The following is a 17,087-nucleotide window of genomic DNA, read 5'->3' on the forward strand; positions in this document are numbered from 1 at the left end:
CCCGCACGCAGGCTGGTGCAGGCAGGGGGACGCTAATGGAGGAGGCAGCAGGGACAGAGGCAGTTCCAGGGGTGTGACACTGCCCCTGAGACGGCGGAGAGCCTGAGGATGTGAGCAAGGCAGACTGTGCAAGGAGAAAGCAAGCAGGGTCTAGGAAAGACAGACACACAGAGAAGAATAATTTCTCAAAACTGGTAAGTAAAAGAAAGGCAGTACAGTCATACAATTTAGAAATATGGAAGTAACCTACAGACCCAAAACCAGAAATAGTTAAAAGGATTCCCTCTGGAAAGAGGACCTGGGGTGAGGATGGGCGGGACAGGAAAATACCACTTTAATGTACGAAACTGCTGTGCTATTGGATTGTTTTAATCATGTAAAGGTATAATTTTGATAAAAACTTAAAAACTCATTTTTAGAAAATCGCAACAATTTGCTAGGTTCTTATTTATAAGTAAAAAGTAAAACATTCTCAAGTCAATGATTCCAATATTCAAGTATCCCCAATACTTACTGAAGAAGTTCATTTGCCTTGAGTATGAAAGAACCCACTGCAGTAATAGCATCTAAAAGGAAGTAAATAAATAAATATCATTTGTCAAATAAGTAAAGTGGATTTAATGCATTCTATTGAGGAATTAAATTACCACCTTCAATTCCTGAAGCATCTAGTCCAAGAGGTTCATATTTTTGCTTCCATGAAGCCATTCCTTTCAGTTCACTCAAATGGTATAATAAAGACTCTGAGCCACTATCAAAAACAGAGCAGAAACACCATCATCAAGGTGGCAGGCAGCTACTATCTTGCTTGAATATTTCTAAGTTTTCAGAAATAAATACTGAAAGTAACTTTTTCTTTCTATGAGAAATAATTATTTCTCGAAATTATTTTGAAAAGCTGTAGAAGAATCATTTGGTTGTCATGACTAGTGAGATGAATATATGACCACAAGATTAAACTTTGTAAAATCAAATTATGTTCCACAGTTAGTCCTGGCACTTTTAAGATAGTCATATTGTTCACCCAACAGCTATGTATTTAACATTCAACAAATATTTATTAAGCTCCAACTTTAGGTCTGGCACTATGCTAAATACTGGGGATTTAATGGTGAACAAAACGAAAGGGTCCTCATGACACTGCCAGTCTAATGGGGGAGACAGTCATAACCATACAATCAGACAGTATATCATTCCAACTACCATAAATGCTTTAAAGGAAACACACCAGGTGCAGGTCTAACAGAAGAACCTGATCTAATCTGGGGATTAGAGAAGGCTTCTCTGAACAAGTGAGATTTGAGCTGAGAGCTAGAGAATGCAAGTGAAGAACAGGGTGGGAGTGTTCCAGAAAGCAAAAGGGCTGTACAAAGGCCCCGGGTAGGAGAAAAACTGTCAAGTTTGAGAAGGCCACCAGTGTAGGTGAAGCAGATAGACAGCCATCCAAAGGTATTAGTCTTAAGAAATGGGAAGACACTGGAAGTTTTTAAATAAGAGTAACATGATCAGATCCACTGTGGAGAATATATTTGAGGGGAATAGTGTGGACTGGAAGAGACCAGGCCAGAGGGTCCTAAAGTGATCAAAACGGGAGGTGATAAAGTAAGGCCCAGGGTCTCAGCATAAAGAAATTTATCAAAATTTAAGTCAAACACTGAACATCTACCTGCAAACTGCTTCACTGAGGTAGCTGTAGCTAGAAACAGCATGAGACTTGAAGATCTGGGACAGTCTTGGCTCGGACACTTAATAACTTTGGGTCAGCCATATATAACCATTCTGAACTTCAGTTTCTTCTAAATGAGGATAATCATAACCAACACCTTGCCAAGGAGTTAAATGCAAAAATATATACATGCTTTTACATAACATATAAAATGATATACAAACTTACTTAATTTCACCACTCAAAAAAGGGTATATGCCCTATTCAAGACATACCTCATGGCTGTCTGGGTGAGATAAAAGCCCAGACAGGGCCTTGGGTGGTGAAAAGATGTTGGAAAGTTATTTCATAAAGCAGAACTACCATTATTGATTCTTTAAATCTTGGGCACTCCAAGAGTCCCCTCAAATGCTAATGCAACAATTTTAGCCAGAAGAGGCTCAAACAGAGAATGCCAGATGATGAAAAGAAGGTTGCAGAAAGAAGACCAATGCCAAGTACGTGTAGAGGCAATACCAAAAGAGTCTACATCACCTTCATACCTCTGTAAGTGACTTATAACCAATTTTTGTATACTGGAATATGATGACTCTATAGATTGGCCAAGCTTTTTTAAGCCCTAATTAAGAGAAAAAAAAGTATTCAGCATACAAGTAAGATACTATATGCCATTCTAAAAAAAATTAAGAATGTGTTCATAGTCATTAAAATACAAAGATAACCGCACCTTTACTGTTAACTGGTTCATTAAGAGGGTCTGAAGTTCAGCACTAGAATGAAAAAGAAAGTATTTTTAGTCTCCTCTATTCAAAATCTGAATGCATCACTTAAAACGTTTAAATTTCAAAGAACAAACAAGATTTTTAAACAAAATAAATAAAAAGAAATAGCCCAACAAAAATTAAGACTTTGTTGTACTCACAAAGAAATGGACAAAACAGGAAACAATAAAGTCTAGGAACAGAATGAAGTAGATATAAGGATGTACTATATGCTAAAATGGTATTTCACATCAGTAAGAAGAAGGTGTAATACTCAATGAATTATACTGGGCAATTACCTGAACACTGAAAAAAAAAGAAGTTAGTCTTCCACAGCATATGACCAAATAAATCACATCTGGAACATGTAAATGCAATAAAAACATAAACCACAAAAAAATCTCTGGAGGAAAATACAGATCTTTGAACACTTAATATGGGAAAGATCTTTTTAAGAATAATGTTAAGGCAAATACAATAAAGGAAAAGATTGATTTGGCTACAAAGAATTTTAAAATTTGTATACATTTAAAAGGTACATATATAATATATTTACATATATTATACATGCACTCAGAATGATCACATTTATGTAAAAAATAAATATGTGAATAAAAATGCCTAGAAAAATATATACTACTTTTTTGGTCTTTGTGCACCAGAATTTTCTTTTTTTTTTTTTTTTTACAATGAATGTGAATTGCTTTTGAAATAAATTACATTAAAAAGAGAAGGAAAGGCAAGAGTACCTAATATGAGCTCATTACCTTGCTTTCCCCCACAACAGCAAGTCCATGAATTCATCTTGCACTGATGTGGTTGTATTCTTTTCCTAGAGAAAGATCAATAAAATCATAATAGGTATTTTTTAAATTATAAGCATATTTATTCAGAATTACAGGAACATGTCTCCCTTTCTTATCCTTAGCCTTCTCTCAAATTCATATTTAAATTGATTATCTGAATAGCAGTTACAGGAAAACAACCAGTCAGCTCTTCCAACTCCTGTCCTTAATCCCCAAGCCCTACCAGCTCCACTTCACAATCCTGTCCCCACCTAAGTTGTACCAAGGGGAAGAGCTGGTGTATCACTCTCTGAGATAATAGTATGAGGTTAGACCAAACCGTTTGAAAGAAATCATGATCTGAGCCTTTTACAAAACAGCCTGATTTTTCTCATGTCCTTCATGAAGTAAATAAGGATAACGTGCATTCTTTAACACCTTCCGTGGGAAACTCCAGGTATATTACCTGCACAAACTTGGTGAGACGAGAATCCATCTGCATCAATATTTCTTCCCATGCTTCACACATACATGTCAGTGACAAATTTATATACTATTAACAAGAAGAAAAAAACATTAAAGTAGCAAAAAATATTTAAGTCAACATGCTAACTAAATAATACATGTTTCTTACTGTCAACTGTCTCAAAGAAATCCAAAATTTACTATAAATCACTTTTAACTCAGTTAAGCCTGAGAAAGAAAAGACTATAGCTAACACTTGATAATCATTTAACTATCAAACTTTCTCAAATTCAGTTTTTATCTGGTAAAACAGATATTTTCCAGCTTTCTACATATAAGATGCATTTTATATACAGCAACTGTCAAAACGCTGACTGGTCAACTATTCAATTTTCAAACAGTATCCTTTTAAAAAGACACTAATCTCCAGAAATCTTTGACATGAAGTACATGTAACTCCTCTATGCAGATGTAGACTCAATTTCTCCAGTCCTTCAATCCGGGCTGGCCTTGGGTCTTAGTGTGACGAAAGCAGAAGTCTAAGGCCCCAGAAGGTTTTGCATGCTTCCACTTGCACTCTTGACACCCCTGCCGTGGCCACCACTTCATGAACAAGGCTGGTCCAGCCGGCTGGGAGATGAGGAATGTGCAGTCCAGACAAAGCCATCACAGCTATGGGACACTTGGACCAGCCAGCTGACCACCAATGTACGAACAAGCCCAGCCCCGAATAGCTGAACCTGGCCCAGAACAACAGAACCTTCTAGCTGAGCCCAGCCCAAACTGTCGACTAGAACACCAATCACAAGCTAATTTGGGGTGCATTTATCATGTACAAAAGCTAACTGATATGATGTTTTCCATACTACTTTATTTGTAAAGAACTTAAAATTCCAAAATATTGTTTTATTTATGAGAATGTTGAAAAAGGTTTAAACTACTTTTTTTCTTTTCCTTTGGAGAAATAGAGATGGGTGAGAGTAGATTTTCAATTAAATTTCTCTTTCTTGCTTTAATGGACATTATAAACTTGTCTATCAGACTAGACACCTCCGCCACATAAAGTTGGCTTTAAGAAGTAAGATTTTCAAGTTTTTTATTTACAGAACATTAGAGATTTATAGTAAACAGTCACATAAAACAAGCTATAAATAAATACCTGTAAAAGAGCCGAAATGTGAGTAAACTTTCTGGCCATTCGAGTTACTTCAGGTAAGAAAGAGTACAATAGATTGGTTTCAAGCTGTCAAATCAAAATAATAAAGTAAGTTACAAGCAGACACATTTACTTCTTTTAAAGAAGAGTCAAAGTCTAACTACATATCAGAAAGACTATGCCAGGCTCTGCTCCTTTTGAGCATAACGGTTTGGAGAGTAACAGAATATAATCTTAGGATTTTCTAATCTGCAGTGTCTATCTATGCACAGATCACCCTCTCGAGGTTGGCAACCCCTTCTACATAGTTAGAATAAATGTAATAATCTATTTTATAACACTCTTATGAGGAATTTAAAAAGTGATCACAAATTTCTGTAAAAATGTTAAAGGAATTATAGTTATTGATAAATACAAGTGAAATATCTATTACAATGGTACATGAATTATCTCAATAAAGTTGTTTGAAAAATACCTATTACAAATTTCACATTAATAGTGAATCATTTTATTACAGCACCAAATGCAATCCTGGAAATCACATTTTCACAGAACCTTAAGATGAAGAGCAAATATGAACAACCGTTCCAGCAAACGTCAGGAAGTTAAGAGTTCTCTGATGTTCTGAATACAACGAATGTTGGAAGGCATCACATGCATCACACCTTGCATCTTTTCACCCTACTTTTGTTTGAGAGTTCATGCATTCTTAGGCTAAGTGGCTGGGTTATCTGCGATGAAATTTTAGGGAAGATTTTCTTGAAGACAAGGCTACAATCTAAATAATCTACAGGAGCCCAGTTTCCACAATCTATGATACAAACAGCACACAATGAAAAAGGGTTTTCCCAACATTAAGTAGTCATCTTACACAAGAGGCAATGTGTTAGTTAAGAGCACCAACTCTGGAGCCAGACCGTGCAGCATGACTTTCCAATGCTCACCAAGCAAATTACAGTTTGTGTGCCCATGTACTCAACTGTAAAATGGGGATAATAGTACCTACTTATTAGGTTATTGTGAGGATTCAAATGAGTTACACTGAATCACTCAGTACTGGGCACATATTAAACAATTAATAAATATTAGCTTTTATTATTATTAGGGTCAGAATCCTAAGAAAACACTTGGTACAAAGATGGAATTGGTATAGCAATGAGTTAATATAGTCATTAATAGACCATATTAACTGTGCTGTACCATTGGAATGGTAAGGTATTCACCAGTAAGACTCTATATATGTCTTAGAAGCTCCAAGTCGATTTTTTTGCTTTGTTTTGTTTTAATGACCTTAGAATCCAATGAAATGGATAATAAAAAACTATAAAACCTTTAAAAATATATATTTACCCTCTGCTGCTATTAGGTTCCAGTACTCACCTGAAAGTACGAAACTTCTGGGGCACCACTGGTGGAAACTTCTGTGACCACTGACAATGATTTCAAATCACTTGACAGACATAATGCAAGACAAGTACCAACAATCTGTAAAACAGTCAAATCTCCATTATGTTTAGTGTTATTGCTAGACTGCATCTGCTTACAATATAGGAGGCAAATATTCAGAGCTCTAAAAAGCAGAAACACATGCCTGGCTCCCGCCATACACGTGGCACATGAAGGCATGTGTCCTCTTAGTTGCAAGGACACAAACACACACCCCCAACAAGGGGCCCAAACTAAGTGTTGGAGAACTAACATTCCCACAGAGCCTATAACATTTTCTATCCTTTTAGAGAACTGTAAGAATAAGAAGAAAAAGATACACAGAAGACCGAGACTGAGCATAAGATTGCTTCTGATGATGTTTATCAAATTCCAATCACAAAGTGTAGCTCTTAAACACCACAAGACTAGAAAAACATTAAATCATAATCCAGTGGATCATACCAATCTTTTTGGTAAGAAAAAAATTTTTGACTAATTCCACTAAGAGCCTCTGATCTTCATAGACATCATATCACTATTCTTAGTAGGAAAATTATCCTTTTAACACTTAAGAACAAATAATTCCAATAACTGAAATTATGAAAAAAAGTAATGTTTTATTCTTTTTCCATAAATCAGTCAGCTGCTGTATTCTAAGAGAAACAAAAAGGAAGATTTTAAAGAAAAACTTACCCCATTGACTCGAGCAATTTTGAACATTCCATAAGCATAAAGCTCAATAAATGCAGAGCTTCCTCCAAGGACAAGAATATTAAGCCTAATTAAAAATAATGCAACAAGCTGAGGACAACAGACAGGAGCGAGTTCTTAAACCAAGACATGCTCCTACCCTCACAAAATCTGCATGTTCAAGATTCCTTGTGGGGGAACTGAATCCCGCAACAAATTCACCAAGCCTCAATCACATTGGGCTTATTCCTTTCTTTCAAAGGAACAACATAAATTTCATCCAGCCTAAAAAAACATCAGTTTACAGTAAAATAAGGATATATTATTTTAATGATGATTATGTTTGTATACTCTCAATAACAAAATCATCTCTTTTCCAGTTAATATAAAGCGCCAACAGTTTTATCATGACTCTGATGCTAAATGCATTAAGTGTGCTTAAAGAACCTGAACATTTAAATTTAAATTTTGGAAACTCTAGCACTTCCACCCTCCTTTACTTTTTAAAATAAAAGTACATCATAATATTAAACTTGACACAACCAAGTATCATAGAATAAGAACGAGTAAATAATAGATATTGTCTGTTTATTGTTCAGAGGTATTTGTCAGCAATGAAATAACATGACAAATAAGGAAATTGTCCTTGGAACTTTAGTCTAAAAACTGCCTCAAATAACAAATATAAAATTTAAGAATATAAGACTTGTTAAATATTTAAGATATCTGTAAGATTTACCTGACGTCTCCCAAAAGCTTAATAATTTCATCAGAATTTTCTTCACTAAAATATAAAAATAAATTGGGTTATCTTTAACTATATCTTTCAAATAATAAAAGATTATCTTACTCGCAAGGAAGAAAGGCATATCTTACCTAAATATTTTTGAGGTGTTGTTATAACTGGAAAAAAACCAGAAATGCATTTTTTAAAACACATGAGAAAATTGTCAGTGTTAAAAGGAAAGGAAAGAAATCTGCAAGATTAATTCCAATGAAATTAAACTCTGATACTTACTTTTTGGGCAGTGTAGGAAGTTTCGGTAAGAGAAGATTTGATTCATCCTCAGAATTATAAAAGGACGTTAGAACACTAAAAAGGTGAAAACAAAACAAAAACAAGTATTATAAAAACAAAGATTCTACTTTTCTTTCCATTAAAAAATACTAATTTTTTTAAATGCCCAATTTTATACATCACACATTACCAAGTAAACAGATGCCACACAGTTTATCACTGTAAAATAGTCACTATAACAATCACAAACAAGAAATAGAAAAGTTGGAATTTCTCCATTTACTTATAACGTTATTTCTGGGAAAAAAAAAATCAGCCTACCCACTTTACATTTAGAGGAACAAATATTTATAAACAATTTTCTCAGCATATGAAATGTATTCAAATGTATTCAGTATCAGCACCAGATACAGAATGACTGACTTAAGTCTCCTCTAAGAACCAACACTGAACATATGAGTTCCAAGAGTAACTGTAGAGAACACTGCAATTATTATATAATGTAATGATGGCTTCTATAGCTTACATACATATGAAGATGCAAAAACCCAGCAGGTACATAAGATGACACCACGTATTTTGAAACAGTCTTATTTATCCCCCCACACCTTTCTTTCAATCCTACCTCCGAATATGGCTGGAAATAAATGAGTAAGAAGGTGAAAAAGTAGTGTCCTGAGAGACCCTGGAATCTCCACATAATATTTCTGAACTCTTAATGAAAAGTGTGTTAGGAATACACTTAGCAGGTAACTGGACTGAGATAGAAGTTACATGGTATATTCTGTTCCTCTGATCTTCTATGAATTCACATGACCATTTACAACCTTTATTTGATGATGGATTAATCACTGTTTTATCTACAGTGAATTTCAAACCCCAGGCTAGACCTTATTATCTAATGCTTTACAGTCCCTTTCTTAGGAAATTTGTCAATTAATAATCAGGATTTACACATTCATTTGATATTAACTTAAAACTTAATTAGAATGAAAAGAAAATTATCGTATTTCCTCAAAAAAGAAACTTTTATTTTCAGTATTCACTAAGCCCATTGATTCTTTAAGCCATCTTTACTGCAAACCTGGCGTAGTACTTGACTTCACAGACTAAGGCAAAACTATTTTCACAAAATAAGGAAACTATAGGGACCATGAACACAGAAAGAACCCATTCAGCATCAAAACAGAATGCTCAATTCAGCACTTTTTGTACTCTAAGAATATTTACTGGGACACAAAAACACAAAGCTCCAGGTGAAATATATGGTGAAAAGTAAAACAGAACCTCAATTTGCTAGTCAATAATTTTAATTAATATTCCTTGAATGTATAACTCATCGATATAAACCGTTAAAAATAACTGAAAAGAAAAATCTTGGCCATTGAGGCATTACTGCTCCAATAAGAAAAGAGATTTTTTCAAGAGAAAAAAAAACCCAACAGAGCATTAAAAAAACTGCATCTTGATAAGCTTAAAACAAAAAGTTAAATGCAATGTACACATACTCAACACCCAGATACTCCTAAGTTTCCACTTTTAAAAAATGAGAATTTCAAAAACATCCTACTGTGACTACTGGGGTTTTTCTTTTTTTATTACTCAACCTGCTCTCGACGGTCACTTCCATCCAATGCATACAAGAAACTGGAGCCTCCACAGAAAAAGAGTGCAAGCTTTCAGGTTTTTCTACATCACACAAAACGATTTTCTTGGTGTCAGCAAGAGCAAAGGCCAAAACTAAAGAAGAAATAATCAGAATGAGTTAGTGTAATATTTGAGAAAAATGGGTATTTCATTGCTTCCCCAATTTTACTATTTTAAATACAACATAATCATAGAAATGATTTAACCCCCAAATCCTTGCTTTAACTAATTAAAAAACTAAAAGATATCTTTGCATATAGTTATGCTGTTACCTACGCTTATTTTCAAATGCTCAAACTTTCACGAGCAATCTACTACTTTCTCGTGTACTGTTCTTAACATCTTACATATCACAGCCTCTAGACTGGGAACCTTGATGCCAAGCAGAAAATACAGAACAGGCATCAACAAATAAAGAATAATATCGTTATCACCAAGACATATTGGTCCCCACCCAAAAGCTGAAAAGTGATTCCATCTGCTTGGTTCTTGGAAGGTTTTTTATTCCTTTTTTATTTCTAACCCTTAATGAACAGGGCCATCAAATACCGATGGGTCTTCTTCCTTTCACTGTGGCTGAATTATCTAGTATAGTTTCTCTACGTAAGTCATCAACATCGTCCTAACATATCAAATTGAAGAATTTCTAAATAGAGGGCTGTGAGTTTCACTGTATACCAATATATGCAGCTTTGCTAGATGTGAGGCAATCCAAGTCTCCTCTTCTTCAAAACGATTTAAAGCAATCTTGAAATAATCATTACCAAAAAAAACCCTATTTTACCGTCGAAAATCACAAGACATTTTTTAATGATAAAAATATCATCTACTTAAATACATTTTCACACACACTGACTTTCATAATTTTTGAGATCGTGGCATTTTTGGATGAATAGTACAAGATCTCAAATTATTACTTACAAAAGTTCTCTAATTTTACACATACTTTGTTTTTACGTAAAAGATGAAACAAGAACGGAGCAAAATGAGTACAGACAAAAATAGTGGTTATCTGTAAAGTGACAGGCTTTCAGGGCATTTTTACATACTTATATTTATCTAGGAAAAAAGTAAGCAATGAGGAGTACATATCATTTTACAAAAACAATTCTTTTTCTTTTTTCAAGCACCAATGATACAGATGAACTTTAAGCTGTATGATTTGTAGCATTTTCCTGTGCTGACTGGACATGTACAACAGCTCAAACAATGACTGTCCTTGTAACAACACATGGAAGAGGAGAGTTCAGTCCTCAGAGCTACAATGCAGCAAGCTACAACATACAGGGCACCAAAAGGAGTAAGATCACACAGAAGTTGCAGGAAGAGGGTCAGAACTGACAGTCCTTCAGGTGAGGCAAGCAAATGTGCAGAGGGAATATTTATGAGCCACACATTTAATGCTAAAACACATTCTGGGGAGGAAAGGGCCATGATGGCACTGAACTGACTAGTGAGTGACAAATGAAGCTTAGGGCAAACAGTGCAGGACAACACGACAGCGAAAGAACAAAACCAAAGTACTCTGTATATTCCTATCAAATTTCTTTTCAGCCTTATCTTTGCCAAGACGTCAGATTTCATTTTAGAGATATCTCTGCCAAGAAACAAGATGGTAGAATTAATCTGAGTTCTATGAAAACACTTTAAAGCATTTGAAAAAAAGGCAAAGTTCCCAAATTTAGAATTCTAGTATATAATAAGAACAACAAATTCTTTCTGGAAATAAGTTCTCTTTACAGAATACTTCTTCTGAAAAACAAAAATGTATTTTTTACAATACTATCATTACGTTTGCCATCTGGTCTCCAAGCCAGACAGGTCACTTCCTTTCCTGTATTTTCATTTGGTGGAAAACTCCACACTCGATGAAAACTTGCAAGTCGATGAAGTAAAACCTGAGACAAAACAGATAATAATGGCAAATAATAAAAAATCCGTTTCCAAAAATAAAATATACCTAGATCCCCACTATAAATTTTTTTAAAAATCATATCAAATATAATATTTAGCTATCAGAAGAAATTCGAAGACAAAAGTGTCTGAATGAACTTAAGGTATTTTCAAAGAAATGGATGAAACAAGGTCTAATTTAACCCTGTACCCTATACATTTCCTAACTTTCATGTCAATAAGAGACTTACCTTTTAGAAAAGGAATAAGGCTGTCCAAGAAGATAACGAAAAAAGCAATAAAGGACACAAACAGAACTAGAAAGGCAGCTGTGTAAGATCAAGTAATACTAAACTTGGAATCAGACAATTTCAGCTGTGTCACTTACTGGCCATGGATCTCAGACAAGTCACTTAGTCATTCTAAATTTCCATTTCCACCGGGTATATTCCCACCTTGGAGGATAAAGATGATGCCCTGGATCTCCTTGTGCTTCAAAAGTGAAACTGTCCCTACTCTCTCCTCTATACAACCGGTAGAAATGAAGAAAAGGCCTCGAACTGCATGTGCTCCTGAAGATTCCCCCCCTACCCTACACCTTCGTAGTTTCCTGTACTCACAGCTTTACCACTCCCTGCCTTATCTCATAGCATCCTTCCTTCACTCTTGGTTACAGGGAAGCCAGGACTCCCAAAGAATCGCTCATCCCCGAGACCCAGTGCTCTTTTCTGAGCCCATCTCTGACTCTCCTTACTTCTGAAACCCTTCCTCTGTGCCCTCTGGAATTCATGGTCAGGTATCAAGATCCCCTGTATCTTCACTGTCTTCCCTGAAATGTACTTCTCACCTGAGGATACTGCTTCCCTACAGGATTCTCAGGTGGTGGCCGTTTTGCACACCATGTGCCCTATACTACTACTGGGCTAGGAGATAAAGATTTCCTCCTTGATGTCATTTCTGGCTGGTTTTTCTTCTCTTCTCTAAAATCCTCTAACTTTGAATCATATGCAATCAGACCATACCACCTGCTATCCCTCTTAACTGCAGTCGCCTATAGCCTCCTAGGCACCCCCCCCGCCCCCGCCCCCCCCATTTCTGGGAGATTTGGACTCCTGTCTGGCTCACTCATGCTTTCCAACACTACTCATCATCATTCTTGGCGATTTCAAGAGATACAATGTCCTGGCTTTTTGGTGCTCAACTACCTCTTCTTCAATGATCACATCCTCTACCTCACCTCAGTCACTCTCAGGGTCATGCCTGCGACCTTGTCATTACCAACAACTATAAATGCTGCCATAATCTTCAGCTGCAAACCTCCCACCTTCCATCACCACCTGTATCTCTCCTGCTCATCCCAGACACCCAACTTCAATTCTTCAACCTCACCAAGACATACAAGCCATTGACTCTACCACCGACCAACTCATTGTCCCTCACCCAACACGTGACCTCACTTCCCTACTTAATCAGGTTACAATCCAAAGTTCATCATTACAATCATTGCTCTTACATATAACTTCAACCCCCTTGCATCTCTCTTGCTTTGTCACAGTTAGTCACAACAACTCTGGTTAAACCCAACCACGCCTGCACCCATACAGCTGAACAGAAGAGACATACAACCATGCTCACTAGTTTCACTACAAAATCACTAACCCCATGTGGCTCTTAATACTGACGAACAATCCTACCAAGTTTCACCAGGCCACTTGTCAGCTTTTTCATACCTCTCTTTTCTCCTCAAAATTCCAATATCTTCTTCTCCATCCTCACTCCTAAACAGCGCCCCTTCTTCTTCACTGAGAAAACGGAAGCAACGAATGCCCACAATTGATTACATCTATCCATCTGATCACAATGATGCTCCTATTCTCTCCCTTCTCTCCTACTGCTGTGGCTGTACTAACTGCACTCCTCTCAGGGCCAGGACAGCGTTCCAAAACACCCTGGCAGTGGAGGGAGACTAGAAGATTTCATAGAGGGCCTTGAGAAAGCAGATATCAATACCCTGACAACGAGGTCATGATAGTCAACACAGTTTTGCAGGCTGCTAAGTTTCCCTGACTGCTAAGTTCTCTTTACCACCTAGTTTCCAAGGTTGGCTGCACACCACACAACTCTCACCCGGCCAGATAACTATCAGGAGCCCTGCCAAAAGGCCAAAGGAGTAAAGAAGCCAAGGTGAAGGTTTCCTTACAAAATGGCTGCCAAGTAACTAAAAACTCTCAGCAGAAAGCTACAACCCGGTTACACTTGATGAAGCGTAATACAATGTGAACTAGAAATGCTAACTGACAACACTCATGCACATTCCATCAGGAATCCAGTGATGGCTATCCAACCCATTCTGTATAACTTGGACAACAGAATAAAGATTCTTAAACATCCTCTGTGGCAGCTATAGACACGCACAATCGCAGCTCAAGTCTGACAATAACATCTTTCTTCTGCCTAAACTGCAAGTACACTAACTGCAGACTCTGTGGACCTACTACTATGTCTAGCTCATGAGTGACACATGAGCCTTTAAAAAGCCCATTTAACACATAACTGAAAGTCTTGGGGATGCAGGACTGTATGACTGCGTTAAGCTGCATGAAAACTGTTGTTCTGGCCATAAAATGCGGGAGGTGGGCGTATAAATGACCTTTCCCATATGTGGCCCCTTAGATTCACTTAAAGTTTTCAGCAGGGCTGGAGGAAGGGGCGGGGTACACAGGTGGCCCGGGCTCGGTGTCCTCGGGGCTGCACGCCGGTTCACTCACCTCGCCCGCCGTATTGGCCAGAGCAATGAGATCCCGCTTGGGTGACCAGACCAGGAAGATGATCTCCTGCGGTAGCTGCTTCTCTCCCACCACCCGGAAGGACGGGAAACAGGTCGGGAAACGCAACATGGGGGCGGCCCTGCAACTACACACCTAATCGGAGGCCGGCAGGGGACCCCGGGCCGCCCTGCCCGGGCCCGGCGGCGGCCGTCGCGCCGCCTCCGCCCCCGGCCCTTCGCACAGAGCCCGGAGGGTGGCGGTACTTGCCAGATGCCCCACGGCAGGCAACGCGACCCGGGAAGCCTCTGCCTCCAGTTCTCCCCCAGCGCGTCGGCACCCTCCGCCGCGCGCGCGCGCGCGCGCTCCGAGCACTTCCGGTAGCCGGACTTCCTCGCGAGAGCACGGAGGCGCGCTCTCGAACCGCCGGAACCTCTTCGATAGTTTCTAAACCAGTGGGTCTCAGCCTTGGGTGCTCAGTAGAGAGGGTTGTGGGGTTTTTTTGTTTTGTTTTGTTTTGTTTTGTTTTAAAACCCTGCCCAGGCAGAACCCCAGACGATTAAAAGAGAATTAATACGGAATGGGGCCAATATTTATTAAAACGCTCTAGGTGCTGCCACTTTGCAGCCAAGGTAGGAGAGTCATACTCTGAAACCTCTGACATAGGCAAATATCTTGATTCTTTATCCCATGCCTACAACTTATTAGTAGTATTAGCCCCCACCATGATAAATGAGGACTGTGGGCTCAGCTAGGATTTGTCCCGTAGCTATTGGAGCATCTACTATGTGAAGGAGCCTGAGCTACACAAATGCACGGGACAGAGGCTCTGCTCTGTAAGGTTCACAGGTCAGCCTGGCGGGTTATGTGAATCAGAACCCATCTGATGCTTCTTGTCACACATTTAAATGTGTTAACTTGTTTAAAAGTTTCCACAAGTTATGAACCTGGTTAAGAGAATGTGACAGTACCATCCTGTGATTCTTGATCTTAAAGTCTGTGGTAGAAAGCCATCTATCTAACTTTCACTTCTTTTACTTGTTCAAAGTAGAAAGGAGGCAGGATCTTCAATTTGCAACAAGCCCCGTCTTCCTGCCCTCTGTCTGGATCTAGCCCCTGGGACGAAGGTGACAGAGGTAGACTAATGCATTCAGCAACAAATATTCGAGGCACTCTTTTGTGCCAGGCGATTTGTAACTCCTCATGTTTACCCTGCTTCCTGAGATGGGCTTTTTCCCTTGCCTTTTCTGCAAACAATTTAGAATGTCCCCCAAATTCACCCACAGGCAATATCCTAAGGTGAGAATGGACTTAGCTTTGTTATTCATGAAATGCGTTTTTGGGTATTATTTAATGTTCTGGGGTGGTGTGTGATTGCTAGCACAACTGATGCCACCTTGGGCACGTACAGTTCCTCCCGTCCTTCCACTGCCCTACCCAAGACTGTACTGTGCGGTAAATCACTTCTCTGTCAAGGGCATTGTAGTTAATTGTTTAATAATCATTAGGACCAGGTGGCCTCTATGCTCTGTTAGTCCCCAAGCAATGATGAAGACCTTCCCTGACATATTCCTGGCACCCACAAGACTAGTTACCCATTCATAAATCTTGACTTAACGAATGCACTTCCGGTTTCTCCAGGTGAACTATAAAATTGTCCCAGTGGTCCTTTGGCGATGCCGAGTGCAGCTGTGAATGCTTCCAGACCGTTGTCTGCTTGATCCCATCCTGTAAGTTACTGGATAAGCGTATCCATGGATTATATAATAGCTGCCTGCCTCATAGTCTGATCTCAAGATACCTTCTCCATCCTCCAACAGGTGGCAATAGATAACCTACATGGTGGGGGTCCAATATCTTTATCCGCTTAACAATCTTATGAAAACTGAATGCCATTTTCCTGAAACTTATCCTGAATATGAACCCTCATACAACACATGGAAAGGACTGTTAATAGAACTATACACTCAGTGCTACAAGACAGAGAGTAACTACCTGTATATTATGAAACCTTCACAGAAGAGTATGAATTACCCAGAAGGCATGTATAACAACACAGGAAACAGCATAGGTGTGAAGTTCCAGATGTGGCCATAGCACCTCATGCGTGTCAGTGGGAGTGGGTGCCAGGGATTGTTACTGGAAATGATCCAAAGTAGCCATAGGACAAGAGCTATCAACACACGGTATCTCCAGCCTTTTCTTTTTCTCATTGCCCCATAAAGGAGACTTTGGCTTTACTCACTCCATTTCTTTGCCTTCCCCATTCTCTAAAGAAAACACTGCTTAGTCAAATTGGTTTACTTGTGCTTATGTGGCACAGGATCAAAAGGAAAAGGGGGAAAGGCCCCGGGATCAGGCATTGGTGCTTTTTAAGAAGGCAAAGACGGGAGATACAAATGTGCAGAGTGGGAAGTGGGAAAGGGGTGAGGGAAATGAAGAGAAAATAGACTTTAAGAATTCCCATGATGTATATTAATGTATCCTCTTCCTAGTGCTTGAAAAGAAAATGCAGTGGCTAGCTCTTTTGAAATAACTTTTTGGTAGCTAGGCTGTTTCTTTGATCACTACACCCCTTGGGCTAGCTCACACCGACGGCACCTTTCCACGTGTTATAACGGTGTGGGGTTAGATTCTGAAAGGCAGGAAGTTGAGAACAGAGGTTGTTGGCGGTGGGGTGTGTTGTTGACGGCATCACACTGGTTCATCGGTCATGCAAGACCTTAATTCTTGTGCCAAGGCTGATGATGGGTTAGAAAGGAAGGAAGACTAGTTGGGTAGAGGCGGAGGAGGGGAGACGGGGGTTGCAGGAG

The 17,087-nt window shown here is 38.5% G+C and overlaps 1 protein-coding gene across 2 annotated transcripts in view; it reads right to left on the bottom strand.

The window, feature by feature from the left end:
• Positions 1-14,406, bottom strand: part of ANAPC4 (anaphase promoting complex subunit 4) — a 40,932-nt gene extending 26,526 nt beyond the window's left edge. For both annotated transcript variants that reach the window (XM_065877193.1, XM_065877192.1), the window contains exons 1-15: positions 14,278-14,406; positions 11,409-11,514; positions 9,577-9,709; positions 7,970-8,044; positions 7,828-7,854; positions 7,691-7,735; positions 6,955-7,039; positions 6,214-6,318; positions 4,837-4,920; positions 3,679-3,765; positions 3,195-3,259; positions 2,394-2,436; positions 2,209-2,285; positions 651-751; positions 515-566 (exon numbers count right to left, since the gene is read on the bottom strand). In XM_065877193.1, coding sequence (XP_065733265.1) covers positions 515-566; positions 651-751; positions 2,209-2,285; positions 2,394-2,436; positions 3,195-3,259; positions 3,679-3,765; positions 4,837-4,920; positions 6,214-6,318; positions 6,955-7,039; positions 7,691-7,735; positions 7,828-7,854; positions 7,970-8,044; positions 9,577-9,709; positions 11,409-11,514; positions 14,278-14,406 — 1,214 coding nt within the window. The remainder of the gene's footprint in view (positions 1-514; positions 567-650; positions 752-2,208; positions 2,286-2,393; positions 2,437-3,194; positions 3,260-3,678; positions 3,766-4,836; positions 4,921-6,213; positions 6,319-6,954; positions 7,040-7,690; positions 7,736-7,827; positions 7,855-7,969; positions 8,045-9,576; positions 9,710-11,408; positions 11,515-14,277) is intronic.
• Positions 14,407-17,087: the final 2,681 nt, after the last annotated feature.

Source organism: Phocoena phocoena, chromosome 5 (genome assembly GCF_963924675.1).
Source record: "Phocoena phocoena chromosome 5, mPhoPho1.1, whole genome shotgun sequence".
Classification (NCBI taxonomy): Eukaryota; Metazoa; Chordata; class Mammalia; order Artiodactyla; family Phocoenidae; genus Phocoena; species Phocoena phocoena.